The 14,688-nt window shown below is 54.0% G+C and overlaps 1 protein-coding gene across 12 annotated transcripts in view; it reads right to left on the bottom strand.

Moving 5' to 3' along the window:
* The window catches only part of LOC133345256 (disco-interacting protein 2 homolog C-like), a 151,101-nt gene that overhangs the window by 36,143 nt on the left and 100,270 nt on the right, over nt 1-14,688 (bottom strand). For 9 of the 12 annotated variants that reach the window (XM_061555853.1, XM_061555859.1, XM_061555860.1 and 6 more), the window contains 8 exons: nt 14,394-14,513; nt 10,362-11,012; nt 9,387-9,527; nt 6,337-6,456; nt 4,259-4,459; nt 2,264-2,355; nt 935-1,045; nt 388-544 (listed from right to left, as the gene is read on the bottom strand). In XM_061555853.1, the coding sequence (XP_061411837.1) occupies nt 388-544; nt 935-1,045; nt 2,264-2,355; nt 4,259-4,459; nt 6,337-6,456; nt 9,387-9,527; nt 10,362-11,012; nt 14,394-14,513 (1,593 nt within the window). The remainder of the gene's footprint in view (nt 1-387; nt 545-934; nt 1,046-2,263; nt 2,356-4,258; nt 4,460-6,336; nt 6,457-9,386; nt 9,528-10,361; nt 11,013-14,393; nt 14,514-14,688) is intronic. The other 3 variants (XM_061555856.1, XM_061555857.1, XM_061555852.1) reach the window with 2 other exon arrangements.

Here is a 14,688-nt window from a genome sequence, read left to right as displayed (position 1 = left end):
ATGAGTCGTGAGCAGGAATTGACCACGGGTCACCTGGTTCTTAGTGCAGTGGAGCTAACCACTATCGGCCAGAAGTTACGACACACAAACACACTCCACAATTCACACGACACGCACAACGCACACACACGACACGCACACACACGACACGCACACAAAACACGCAGTGTCGCTCTCTGCTCGCCGTTCACCATGCCCTAATAAGGTGCAGCCCAGCGTCTAACGGTAACGCAGCCTCCTAGCAGCACATCACATGCGCCGATGCCATCATCATCATCACCATCACCACCATAATCACCCTCACCATCACCATCATCAATCGTTACATCATCACCATCATAACCACCTTGTATCCGCGCCGCACCCGCCACACATCGCCCCATTTACCGACAGCGACCTCCACCCCACGCAGGCAGTGACCTTTGAACTGGCTGATGTCACCGGTGGGCGTCTTGGGGAGGCCTTTGTAGCAGGCGTCGCTCGTCATCGCCACGGTAACGCAGCAACTTCCCAGCAAGAATCCAATCTGTTGGCTCCCGGCATCCTGCACGGACACGCACGCACACACACACACGCACGCACACACACGCACGCACACACACACACGCACACACACACGCGCACGCACACACACGTACACACACACGCGCACGTCAGTACACACGTGCACGTGGGTAAGCTCGACGTGCGTTGTCACGTGTGCCGCGCGGGTAACCGCGCCGGCGGGCACTGAAGAAGGGGTGTGGGGGGCGCGCACTCAAGAGTCAGAATATTGATTCATACTGGGGGAATTCGATGAGCTATAAAGCTCACAGAAGTCCAGTAGGGGCGGGTAAGAACGTTACAACAACAAACAATACAAAAACACGATAGGAGTGCAAGAAGGGCAACCGAATCATCCAACAGCACACAAATAAGACGAAACCACCCCGACCTTGCGCGTGAGCGGCACCTCGATAGGCACGGGCACCAGCTCAGCGAGCAGGCAGCCGTAGAACGCCACCAGGAATGCCACCGGGTCGTTGTTTGGGTACACGAGCGCCACCTACGCGCACGCACACACGCAGGAACGCACACACACGCGCGCACACACACGCAACGCGCGCACACACACACGCAACACGCACACACGCATGCCACGTCGTGAGCTTTTCTGATTCTGAAACGTCTTTTAGACGTGGGAGTAGCCACACTTTAACCCACCACGCGCATCCTGCTGATCGATTCACTGCGGTGCAACCTGTTGATGCTGCTGGGCAGAGGGAGGCAGTGGTGGTGGGGTGTAGATTTAAGAATCTTGCCCCATTGTTTCAACTGCCGTGTCGGGAGATGGAATCGAACTGGTGTCCTCTAAATTTCGATTTAAAGCTTTCGTGACTGCAGGGATTAATCTTCTTGGTTCTTTCGGTAAAGTCACGTAAAATGGAAATAATAAAATAATAAAAATAAAACATAATAAAGTAATTCTCATGACGTTTCGGCCACAACGCAAGTAGCCGTCCTCAGGTGGAGAACAGGTCTGTCGAGGAGACAGAGTCTGAATGACAAGCCCCAGGCTTGGAGCGACTGATGGTGTCCTCTAGATCGCGAGTTCAGCACGCTGACCGTTAACGCCGCCACTGGCAGCTCTCTGGCATGTGTGCGTGCACTCGTAATAGCCGAACAATCCCAGGGGGATGTCCAGGCCTGGTTCAGACACTCACGGAATCCAGGTCACACGGTTTCGAGCGCAGTGAGCTACGGACCCTGTGACCACCGCTCCTCACGCACGCACGCACGCACGCACGGATGCACGCAGCACACACGCACACACGCACACACGCACGCCGGATCCCTGCTGACACTCGATGACGACGTTCAGGACACGTCACCAGCACACTCCTGTACACCGAGGCGACGTCATTATTCCACTTCCACGATCGACCCAACCGGGCCAGAGCAGCGGTGCATCGGTTGGCTCCCTCCGCCATGAACACGGCAACCCGAGTTGAATTCCTGGCCATCGCTGGAAAGTGTGCATCCCAACCGAATGGGGCGCTCCCCTAGCCCGAACTCAGCCTTACACGAGTACCTGGCGCGGTGCGTAAACATCAGGCCTCGGGGATGGCAAAGGCAGTCGGGGCGTGGTGCTGGCCACACCGTACCCTCGCGCCCTGCCCTGGCCTTACAGTACTTGCACCAACAGTCTAGAAAGGCTCCACAAGGTGGACCTTTGTCTTTGTTTGAGTGGGGGGCGCAGCGCCCGGCTGGGTGCTAGGCTCGCCTTGTCTCCGGGCTTGAGCAGCGCCTCCTGCTTGCCTCCCAGTTTGTGCAGCAGCGTGTACGCCAGCTTCACGCTCCGGCTCCACAGCTTGCCTGGGCGTGCACACCACAACGATTATCCACACACAATGTCTGTCCACACACCATGTGTGTCCACATACAATGTCTGTCCACACACCATGTGTGTCCACATATAATGTCTGTCCACACACCACGTGTGTCCACACACAATGTCTGTCCATACACAATGTCTATCCACAAACGTCTATCCACAAACGTCTGTCCACATACAATGTCTGTCCACACACCACGTGTGTCCACACACAATGTCTGTCCATACATAACGTGTGTCCACACGCAACGCCTATCCATACACAGTGTATGCACACACACAATGTGTGTCCACACAAGTCACTTAAATGACCATTTTACAAAGCACAACACTTCTCATGCACATTTGTACGCAGACCTGGATGGGACACATCACGGCCAGAAAAGGGTGAAGACTAAAAAACAATTTTTATTTTACCAGGTAAGGCCCACTGAGCTATATAGATCTTTTTCAGAAGCGACCTGGCCACAAATGACAGCTCAACGAAGTGGCTTATCACGTGCAAATTTAAAGCAGCCACATACTCTAAATGTGGAGAAAAAACCAAAAAAAATCCATGCAACCACGGGAAGAACATGCAATATCCAAATATACAGGCGTCAGGGTTGAGATTGAACCCAAGACCTCCTGTATAACGAGACGAAATTGATATTTACACATCAAGTTTCATCCTGTCCACAAGATATATTGTTGGGAAGGATGTGTGCATTTGTTCCTGTTCTATCAACTTCTCAAACTATTTTTTTCAATAGGACGATCGCGACTTTATTTTAGTACAAAAAATGAATTTTTCCATTTAAAGCTTTCGTGACTGCAGGGATTGGTTCTTTCGGTAAAGTCACGTAGAAGGGCAACAATAAAATAATACAAATTAAACCTAATAAAATACAATTCTCACGACGTTTCGGCCACAATGAGTTGTGGCCGAAACGTCATGAGAATTGTATTTTATTATGTTTTATTTTTATTATTTTATTATTTCCCTTCTATGTGACTTTACAAAAAATGAATTGGAAAGCTGCGAATGGCCGGCAAAATCATTTCATCTTAAGCAACCAGACCACTGAGAGAGAGAGAAGGGTGGGGTGGGGGGTGGGACACTCAAGAGGGTGTCCATTGCGAGAGATGCGGTGATGGAATCAGCTTGTGTGCAGGAGATGGGCGAATGTTTGCACCACGAGATTGTGAGAATGGCGACTGCTTGTGGTGGTGCCTCCATCCAGCAGTAAATAGATCACGGCCGATGACGATGGTGTTGACAAGGACACTGTGGGAAAGCCAGTGACTCAAAGGTCAGCGATCTGAACCGGCACCGCTGAAGACCTGGGTTCGAATCCAGGCAGCCACCTGTGATGAGTTGATGTTCATAGCCCAGTCACCAACGATCGGGCAAAAAAACCCATGACATTTACTTTAGTTTTGCACTTCATTTGACTAAATTTCACAGAAGTTAAATAACAGATTGACTCACGTGCAACGAATATCACTCTTAGGACCATAGCATGTGGGAAAGTGCTGCCCCCTTAGTGTGCGGACCAGAGGGCACTTAATGGGATCTCAGTAGAAGCTCTGTGATATCCACTTCCAAGGGCAGCTCTCTAACAGTACGGGCTGCATTGTGCCGTAAGAGATTCAAATAGATGATTCATCTCATAGCGATGTCGATAGCGCGATCAACTCGGGAAAGGGGTTTTTAGAAACGCCAGGGTTCGTGAGTGTGCATACTCGTGCATGTGAGCGTGTGAGTGAGCGTGCGGGTGAGTATGAGTGTGGGTAAGCGTGCGTGTCAGCGAGCGTGTGTGCGAGTGACCATGCGAGTGTGCGAGTGATGGTGCATGTGGGTGAACGTGCGTGCGAGCGAGCGTGCACACGAGGGGGCCGCACCGTAAGTGAGGGTGACGGTCGGCTTGCCGGCCGTGTCGAGGGCGGTGAGGCACGGCATGCGGCCCGACGTGGTCCCCCAGCGGTGCAGCGCTGCCTCCAGCGCGGGCGGCCATGCTGTGACGCCGGCGCCCAGCGGCTCGCCGCGTACCACGCTCGTCATCGCGCCCTCGGGCCGCGGCTGGTTCGGGTCGGCCTGCTGCACTGCTCACCGCCGCACCGTCGACACCGCCGACACACGCGGCTGTCACGTCTCACGGAAATCGTTTTCTGGGTCGCTGCTACCCGCTAATACCACCGGCACCTGTTGTGACCCCGCTGGTACCCCGCCGGTGCCCGCTGTCTCTCTCTCCCCTTCTCTCGCTCTGTCTCCCTCTCTGTCTCCCTCTCTGTCTCTCTCCCTCGCTGTCTGTCTGTCTGTCTCTCTCTCCCTCTCTCTGAGTCTGTGGCGCGCGTGAGCCCGGTGCCAACGTCCGCTTCAGTAGAGATTCTTCACCTACGTGGCACGATACGCGACCGCCAGGCCGCGCTTATTCATTCACATACCTCTGAGATGGCATTTTTGTCGCAACCTTTTCCGATTTGTATCTGAGCACCAATGATATTATTACTTGGTGTCTATCCTGTTTGCAGTGACTTCTGGAGTGGGTTTCGTTGAAACTATTTGTTGTTGTTTTTGCTCCGGTTCAATTGCACGTTCCTTCCCTCCCTGCCGACGGCCTCGGGCTGTGGTCATCTTCGTGACAGAGCTGCTTGGCTCAAGGGAGTGCTGATAAAGTCGCCGTTCCGTCGCGACACAATAGGCAGGGAAGGGCAACGGGGCTTGGCAATGCCAAGTCCACATGCCAATCGGCGACGACCGTGACGGGACGTATCCAGCTCGGTGACCAGCCCTCGCAGCCTTGCACTCGTTGCCCTAAGAATTCAGGTGCAGGAAGTAACGTCCAGGATTTCTCTTGATTTAAATGATTATTCTACTAGGTGAGGCCCGCTGAGCTATGCAGCTCTTTTTCATAAACGAACTGGCCACAAATGACACCTCGACGAAGTGGCTTATCGCGTGCAAATTCATAGCAGCCAAATACTATAAAAGCACGTTGATTCTAAATGAGGAGGGTGAAAAAACCAGAGGACCCAGAGAAAAATCCACACGACCACGGTGGAAAACATACAAATTCCAAATATACAGGCGTCAGGGTCGGGATCTAACCCACGACTCCATGTAAACCAGGGGAGATAGCTAACATCTCTCCACCACCGCACCCTCCGCGCCACCGTGGCGAGGAGGAAGTGGAGTCGCGTGTGTTTGTTCGTTGGCTCGTCGCCCAACACTTCTCTAGGCCCACCAAGACGTTGCGCGAAACGAAGCGAGCGAGACTTGAGACAAACACCTCGCCACAATCCCCCTCGGGGGGTCATTAAATAGGTACCACTTTGCGTGGAAGTCTACGGTGGTTGTAAACGGGTCATTTGAGACAGAAAGCCACTTTGATTTCACCACGCTGGTCGATTCGGGTGAGTGAGGGTGGGGGAAGTATACAAGTACAGTGCTACCACTGTCCACCCACGTAGCCCCACAGCAGCCTATAACACCTGTTATGCATGGCAGTCACCCATCCAAACGCACGCTCGAATCTCATCACGGCAGAACAACTGCAAAGCACTGCCACATGGTGGATGGGTGGGTGGTGGTGGTGATGTTGGTGATGCTGGTGGCGGTGGTGCTGGTGGCGGTGATGCTGGTGGTGGTGGTGCTGGTGGTGCTGGCGGTGGTGGCACTAGTGGTGGTGGTGCTGGTGATGCTGGTGGTGCTGGTGATGCTGGTGGTGGTGATGCTGCTGGTACTGGTGGCGGTGGTGCTGGCAGTGGTGCTGTTGGTGGTGGTGCTGGTGGTGGTGATGCTGGTGGTGCTGGTGGACGTGGCGGTGCTGGCACTGGCGGTGGTGGTGCTGGTGGCGGTGTTGGTGGTGGTGATGCTGATCGTGCTCGTGGTGGTGCTGGTGGTTGTGGGGGCGGTGCTGGCAGTGGTGGTGGTGGTGCCGATGGTGGCGGTGGTAGAGTGGTCGGTTGCCTCGTCTCACCGTCGAGGAGCTCCTCAAAGTCTTCCACGAAGAACTCTCTGAGCGGCGGCCGCTTGGGCCGCTTGAGCGTGTTGAGCAGCTGCTGGATCTTGGAGGAGACGCGGCTGCTCACGGGGACTCCTGCCGCAGTGGGGATAACAGAGGACCAGTTCAGAGGTCAAAGGCGTAGAATGCAGTGAGAGAATGGAATGGATTTGGATGGGGATGGAATTGATCAACCAAATGCTTTGGATTGAGATATTATTAGGCTCTCGGGCGGTGACCCCATTCAACTTTGATGCCCTCAATTTAAGGACAGAGGATCGCTCCGCTGGCTCCCAATCTAACCCTGGATGAAATTCAGATCACGCCCGCCATCTTCAAGATCGTCCATTGACTCGCCCCTGCCTACCTCTCCCCTCTCATCTCACTCTACTCCCCTCCACGCACTCTCCTACCTCTCCCCTCTCATATCACTCCACTCCCCTCCACGCACTCTCCTACCTCTCATCTTACTATACTCCCATCCACGCACTCTCCTACCTCTCCCCTCTCATCTCACTCTACTCCCCTCCACGTACTCTCCTGCCTCTCCTACCTCTCATCTCACTCCACTCTCCTCCACGCACTCTGCTACCTGTGTGATAGTAGGGAGCGGTACTCCCCTCTGCCTATGACCGATTCGCCTTCACTCTCTGCACAACAAACACGCCCACCGCTTCTGACCAGCTTCTTCATATGTGGTCACATTCAGACGCGACGCAAATCTAAAATGCATTGGATTGTGTTCAAGTCAGGGACACGATGGCATTTGTGCAACTTGGGTTGCGGAAGTTTTAGAGGTTTTCGGTGGCTGCGCCGAGAGTCAGATGCAGCAGTGGAGTGAATAAAAACAACTGGGACTGGGTCATCAACCGCATGACACACTGGCCCACAACGGCCAACTTCTGCGACTGACGCTCGCTTGGCCAAAGGGTTTTTAATCGACCGGTCAACAGATTTCCCAATCCTATACGCAAGCCACGTAGTTTACTAACAGCGGTGGTCCATGAGAGAGACCAGTCACTTGCTTTGGCACAGGGCCAAGACAAAGATCCCCGTATGGAATGAACAGACTGTATGGACAAGTGCTGTTAGCGAGCACTGATGAAGGCCGACATGGCACACGAAGGGGTGAGTGGCCAAGCACCACAGCCAAACCCGCCTTTGTCTCCCAAGTGCACCGGACCAGGTATTCATTTAAGGCTGAGTCGACCTAGGGGATGTCCAGAACCGGTTCAGATATTCGTCACTGGTGTTGACCGTGAGCGAGAATCAAACTCTGGTCTCCAGGTTCGTAGCGCAGTGCACTAACCGTCACACTACTGCTCCCTACTATCACACACAGGCGCACGTGCAACGCAATATGGTTTAGATTTACACAGCATCCCACAACGTGACTAAACATTGCAACTCGATATCTATTACCGACACCAAATTGAGGATGGCCTCCAGCCAGCAGCGCACTGAGAATGTGTTGGAATTTAAAAAACTTTTTTCAACAAAGATCTGCTCTGGAAATGTACGCCCCCCTTTGACGGGAGCCGTGAAGCTCAACTTTTACAAAACGAAAACACCAACAACAACTTACAAAAGGTGATCATTCCTCTCCTCTGGCCACGCACACACCAGGCGCACACACTCGATGCGACTCGTCCCCGGGCCAAGCCGCCACGCACGGCGACGAGACCGCAAAGACCAGCAACACCTACGCACTTTAAACCTTGGGCTTAACGCACCGGTGACGAGCAGCAGCCTTCACCCCGAGGCAAGACGCCGCCATAGAACCGACACCCCACGTCAAGCAAAATCCGTTACAAGCAGCCGGGTGGGTAAAAGCGATGGGCAAAAAATTGATTGACAGCCGATCAACAACACTCATCATTATGATATTCGTTTAACCAGGGAAACCTCATCGAGTCCCAAGACTCGTTCAGGAGGTTCCTCCATTGAGTGGGTGGATACATCTGAGAGACAAGCTACCGTGCGACATTCAAGAGCTCTCTACAGATGGATTCAAGGTCAAGTGCTGAACTACAATCTCCTGGCTCCCCCCTAACAGTCCAAGCCTACAGCACCTGATGAGTCCCATGCAGTCGCCCATCCCAAGTACAAAACCTGGACCAAACCGGCTTATAGCTTCTGCAATAAACATTACAGCAACATCCGCAGAATTGTGTCTCAGGGCGGTGTTAATACCCACGTGTTGACCAGAGTGGGCGCAGCGTGGTTGACACAGCACCTGGCGAAAAAAAAATGTATGTAGCTCCCCCCCCTCCACTGCCCCCGTCCAATTCATCCTCGAATGGCATCTGGCACACTCGGTGGCTACCAACGCCATCGGCGTGTCACCTCCATAGCCAAAAGGATGCCTCACTGCAGTAAACGGATAATTGCATTCCGCTGAACGAAGTGTTTACCAGCTCGTTTAAATTAAACGAGCCCCCTCGGTTTTAACGACACGAATACACCGCCTCCCCCACCCCCCCACACCTACCCCCACCCCCAAAAAAAAGCCTATAAACGACCTCATCTCTTCACTCTGTTCTCTCCTCCTTTTTTGTTAGTTTTTTTATTTGTCGAGGCAGCGAACGCCCCCCCCCCCGCCGCGCCACGCCACGTCCCTTCCTGGGCCGCCCGCCCGATCCTCCCCACGGCTGTCGTAAACGTGCGGCGAGCGCTTTTACAGGGGGCGGTCGGGGTGGGGGGGGCACGGGTGGGCAGGAAGGAGGGAGGGGGGTCACATTGTTTTATTGTTAACCGTGGCTACAGGCTAATATGGGCACGACATAGACACATTATTGGAATAATAATAATGACATTAGTAACAAAAAATGGCCAATCTCGACTTGAAGAAAACGACTTTTTTCGGCCCATTCATGAAGTTATTACACGCGTGATATGTATGTACGCGCGTGCGTGCATCTGTGAGCGTGCGCGCATGTGCGCGTGAAGATGCAAACGTGCGGCAGTTGCGTGTACGCGCGTACAGGTGTGTGTACACAAGTGCATGCGTGTGCGTGCATCCCCACCGTCTCCCGTCTCCATGAGTTGCGCGTTGCCCAGCTGACGCGGGAGACTTCGCACGGACGACACCTGCACCCGCTCCACGCAGGGGAGCCGCTCGGGGGGCCCGTGGGTCGCCACGTCTGGGGGGCCCTGGGGGGCCTCTACTTTGGAGCGGGAGGAAAGTGAACCAGGGGGCGGGGGAGGGGGGGGGAGGGCAAATTTGGTAAAAACAATCTGGGATGCGCAGCGAAAGAAAATTCAATGAAGATCAAATCAAGTAGGCAACTTCAGCAATTGCTGTGGTTGTCCCCACCTAATGACGGACGCTTGTGTTGCGCCCGAAACGTCGTGATTGAATTTACTTTTATTTAGTTTTATTTTTCACCTACGTGACTTTACCGAAAGAACCAAAGAGCAAAGATCAAATCGTTCGACGGACGAATTGATAATTCATCGTGCACGAGCGACCGGCGCGTTCTGGGTTTGGTGCGCGGCGCAAACCACACGGAGCGTTGGAGAGATACGGTCCACGCAACCGGCAGGATGGTGCTAATCACGGCTCTTGCATTCGCCAGGCTCGGCAGCGGAGCTCAGAAAAACGGGGTTTGACTCCTCGCCGTGACCCCACGGTCGCACGGCACGGCCGACAACTCGGCATCATTCTCTGCACAGCGCTCGTGACCAGCGGACGCTCAGGCTTTCATTTAGCAGTGGACTCTCAGACCATCGTGTCTGCTGTACATGCATTCCCACCGCACACTCCCTCGTGTGCCTGCACACCAGCGATGCAGTAGCACGGCTGACATGGGTCCTGACGCGAGGAATGAAACGGGACCCCTCCCTGTCAAGTTTCCCCCCAACTCTCTTCGTCGCTTGGCGCCCGGGGTCGCTCCGGCCCGTGGGCCCGCCGGTTCCAGGCACGCCGCCTGCACGCTCGGTAATGACGCCACCTTCTGAACACTGCGTCTGCACGGAAGCGGGAGGAGTGAATGACCCACCTATGTGCAAGCAGCCGACGCCATCGGCGAGGTCCTCCACGACCGCTTTATTGGCACCGCGCCCGCCCCCGGGTGACGCCTGCTTCCTCTCCACCTCGTCGTCGTCGTCATCCACTCCCTCAACGATTTCCCCATCCCCCACCACCTCGCTTCCATCCCCGCCGCCGCCGCCACCGCCCCCCCCGGTGTCCAAACCGCTGGGGCCGTCCCCGGTGCCGGGGCTGCAGGAGGAGGAGGCTCGCGACGCCGTGCTGGCGGTGACGGAGGACGAGCGCGCCGACGAGGTGGAGTGAGCCGAGGACGAGGTGGACGAGGAGGCGTGGAGCGTAGCGGAGGTGGTGGCGGCCGCAGGGCCGAGGCTTCCCCGGCTCGAGGAGGGGCGGCACCGCGCCCGCGAGCGCGACCGCGAGCGGGAGCGGGAGCGCGAGCGCGAGCGGCGAGCCGCCTCCGCCGCCGGCAATGGAGGAGGCGGCCGCTGGGAGCCGCCGCCATTGCCGGCGCCGGCGGCGCCACCGCCGCCGCCCCCCCTCTCCTCTCCGCCGCCCCGGCTGCTCCGGCTGCCCCGGCTGCCACCGCTGCTCCCGCGCTCGGCGCGCCGCCCGCCGCTGCCGCTGCCGCTACCGCCGTCGGCCTCCTCGTCCGACGATGTGTCTGTCGCGGGCAACGGGCGCCGGGGTCAAAACGCGGAGAGGGAATCCGGCGCCAACGAACGCGAACTGCGGCAGAGCGGTGCAACTCGCTGCGGCGAACAGCAGCTAGCCAGACGGTTGTTGAGAATTGGGACTCATCCTGGTCTCTTGCATTCTAAAACTAAAATTTAACTGAAAATCAAAACTCAGTGATTGACACCTGCACCGGTGCTGGGCCTGACACATCACCAAGTTGCAGCGTAAAATAAGGTCACACAACCACAATGACCGACACAGCCTGCGGAAGGCCTTCATCCAGCAGTGGATAGAAAGCAGGCTGAACAGGAACTAATCGGTGACATTTGAATTAGTCCAAGGCCACCTTCTTCACCAACCTAATGAACAAAGTGTACAAAAGTACGTGATGTACCCTGTCCAGCCGCTTGCTCTGTGACTTGGAACGCGAGGTCCACTCGCCCACACCAACGCGCCGATGCGCAAAGCTTCCCAGCCCAAGGCCATCAACAACACGGCTCCCGGTCGGCAGTGCGTACCATACAACCGGACCGCAATCGTCAAGATGGCATCGCCGCTGTCGCGTGACTACAAACGCCTCGGTATGAAACCATGGTGGCCGTAAAGTCTTGCACTGCGTAATATTTATGGTGATGCGTCATTGTTCGGCCTTCATCGGTGCATTGCTGGACGAAGGCCTCCCGATGCCGTTGGTCACCATGCCCGTCAGTGCCAGTCGGTGTAAAATAAAAATATTTTATTTTATTTTTATTTTACTTTTAGAAATTTATATTTTTTACCTACGTGACTTTACCGAAAAAACCTAAGAATATGAATCCTTGCAGTCACGAAAGCTTCAAATCTATAATTTATTCAGATGTCACCGATTAGTTGCTCTTTGAGTTTGTTTGAATCTTTTGTATTCAAAAATGCAAACAAACTTTTGAATGGAGCAACATAACTTTGTTGCACTTTGTGTGGAAGCAAGGATGGCGACAGCCAAGTTTATTTCTACAACACGGTTGCCGAGCACGCACGGCTGAGAGAGCAGAAAGACTTACAATCGGCCAATAAAAAAACATCACGAAAAAAGTTGGAGTAGATAAGAGTGAATGCGTTTCTTGAATCACACTAGGTGGTAACAACTTGGAATAATGACTCACTCGGATCACGCACCATGTGCACAAATGTGCAGATTTAGAGATTGAGCATTGTTCAAGGCATAACACCTACGGAATATAATGGTGTTAAATCGGAATTTACTGCATCACACGAAACATTTTCTTTTATAAAAAAAAAAGGGTGACGTAATTAAGCAATTGCATTACGTTCCGAATCAGTACCAAATATTACGTTACTTTACTCATGTAAAAAAAGCAGGTGATTAGAAATCAGCAACCAATTCCTTACCAACAGCGACCTTCCGGGTACTCCGCACTGTGCGGTGCCTCGAGTGCAGCCGCTCGTGAGGTTGGGCTAACGAGCGCATCGCTCCCATCGCTCCCATCGCTCCCATCGCTCCCGTCGCTCCCGTCGCTCCCATCGACCGCGACCAGCGACATCAACCACCCAGGCGCCCGTCCTGAGTACCGGAGGCGGTTTTTAAACCCCCAGCGGGGGTCACTGGACTGAGTACCTCCTGCCGAACCGAAGCCAGCCTGATGCCAAAACGAATGAGGCCACGGCGCTTTTGACCGCCGGACGCCGCCCGAGCGTGCGGTTGGTGGAGTTTACCCCGGCTAGCCGACCGCCTGATATACTGTAGTGCACTGTTACATGTGTACCGGAGCCGATTCATCGATTCAATTTGAGGAAGCAACAAAGTCCGCCCCGGGATTTCCAACCTCAGCTGATAACGTGTTGGTGCAGACGGACTATTTGATAAATGAAACGTGAAGGCAATGTGCAGTGGCGGTGGTGGTGATGATAATGAAGATGTTGCAACCTGGGCTGCGAGTGTTGACCTGGACGCAGCAGAAAGCGGAGATAATGATGCCACTGCCAGCCCAGTTCAGTTTGCCAATGGGTGTCAATGACAGTCTATGGATCTCGATATGAATCGATGAGATAAGTCTGTTTAAACAAATTAGTTGGTGACACTGCATTGGCAGTGGTGCAAAAGCATGTTTTGTTTATAACACTGTGGCCTTACCAGGAAACATATATATATAAGTGATGTTTGAGCAATTGCTCTTTTTCATAGCACATCAATCATTTATGTTTGTTGAGTCTTTTTTTATATGGGTCGCCAAACATGCCAGTGCTGAAAAATTACCTGCAAATTACTCAATTGGGATGACACATTGCAACATCGCCCCCTACCGTAAGCAAGTTTAGTAATTATAATAACGTGTGTTTTGTTCGCGTTTCTATGTTTCGATGTGGTGACAGCTTGGGCAGGCCTTAACCTTTCCCATTCCGATGACGTACGTGTCAAAAACTTTATCGGTACATCTTCCAACCTGAAGACGTACAGAGTCTCCCACAAGGCCATGCGGGAGGGCGTGTGGCACAGTTGGGTGCCGGCTATCGTAGAGTTGCGGTCGTGTTGCACGGATTCTCTGCGGTGAGTACAATGTCTTTAAAAACAACGGCTCGACGCCTCCGTAAATTAAATTAACGCTGATTTGCTTGCGCGTTCCGAAATTCAGCGGTGAACGGGACACCTACCCTGCAACCTGCAGAAGTTTCGGAACGGGAAAGGGTTAGGTAGCTATTTCTGCCCTCCTGCCTTATTTAATAGTAATGCACGAAGCTGCTGCTTCTGTGAAGTCACAGAGTGAATAATAGGTTAATTAAAAATAATAACAGGGTGTTTTATTGCCACTGAGAGAAAAATAAATATCTTGACTGGCACTCTTAGGGAGATATAAAGGCCAGTCGACCAAAACGTCGATATCTTTATTTTCTCTCAGCGCCAATGCAACACCCTGTTATTATGTTAATTGACCCGCTATTCATTGTGTTATCGTATCGTACGTTTAACGTCTATTTTGAGGCCGCACAAGAAAAAGATCGACTTGTACTTTAACCATCAGGATGTGATCTGTTGTCAGATGTGGAGGGAGGACGGTGTGGTTGATGTCATTTTGCGTGTGTGTGTGTGGGGAGCGGTAGTGTAGCAGTTAGCGCGCTGCGCTATGAACCCGGGTTCGATTCCCGCTCACGGTCAACACCAGTGACGAATATCTGAACCGGTCCTGGGCCTCCCCTAGGTCAACTCAGCCTCAAATGAGTACCTGGTGCGGTGTGTAAACATTGCCACTGGGGAGACAAAGGCGGCTTGGCCACCCAGCCCATCGTGTGCCGTAGGTGCTGCTACTTGTTAACAGCACTCGCCCCAGCAGTCTATAGGGGGAATCTTTGTCTCGGTCGTGGCGGTGCGTACCGGGCGGGGTGTACGCGTCGATGGACGTCTGCGCGACGAGAGAGCGCCGCTTGCTCGGCATGGGCATCTTCCTGTCCACGTGCTTGGCTAGCGCCGCCTGCACTGCTTCCGTGTGTACATCTGGGACGGGTCGCAAGGGGTCGGAGGTGAGAAGGGGGGTGGGGGTCACAGGGGTTACAGAGACGGAGTAAGCAGGGCTGGGTTTGGGGGGGGACCACTCGATCCATCGTCGCAGCCGCAGTGTGCGCCCCTCGCACGCCGCCAAGAGGCTGCGGCATCGGCACTCCCCGCTGCG

This window comes from Lethenteron reissneri, chromosome 21 (genome assembly GCF_015708825.2).
Source record: "Lethenteron reissneri isolate LAM-NWPU_2019-01 chromosome 21, ASM1570882v1, whole genome shotgun sequence".
NCBI classification, from domain to species: Eukaryota; Metazoa; Chordata; class Hyperoartia; order Petromyzontiformes; family Petromyzontidae; genus Lethenteron; species Lethenteron reissneri.
This window is presented reverse-complemented; position numbering and strand designations above follow the sequence as displayed.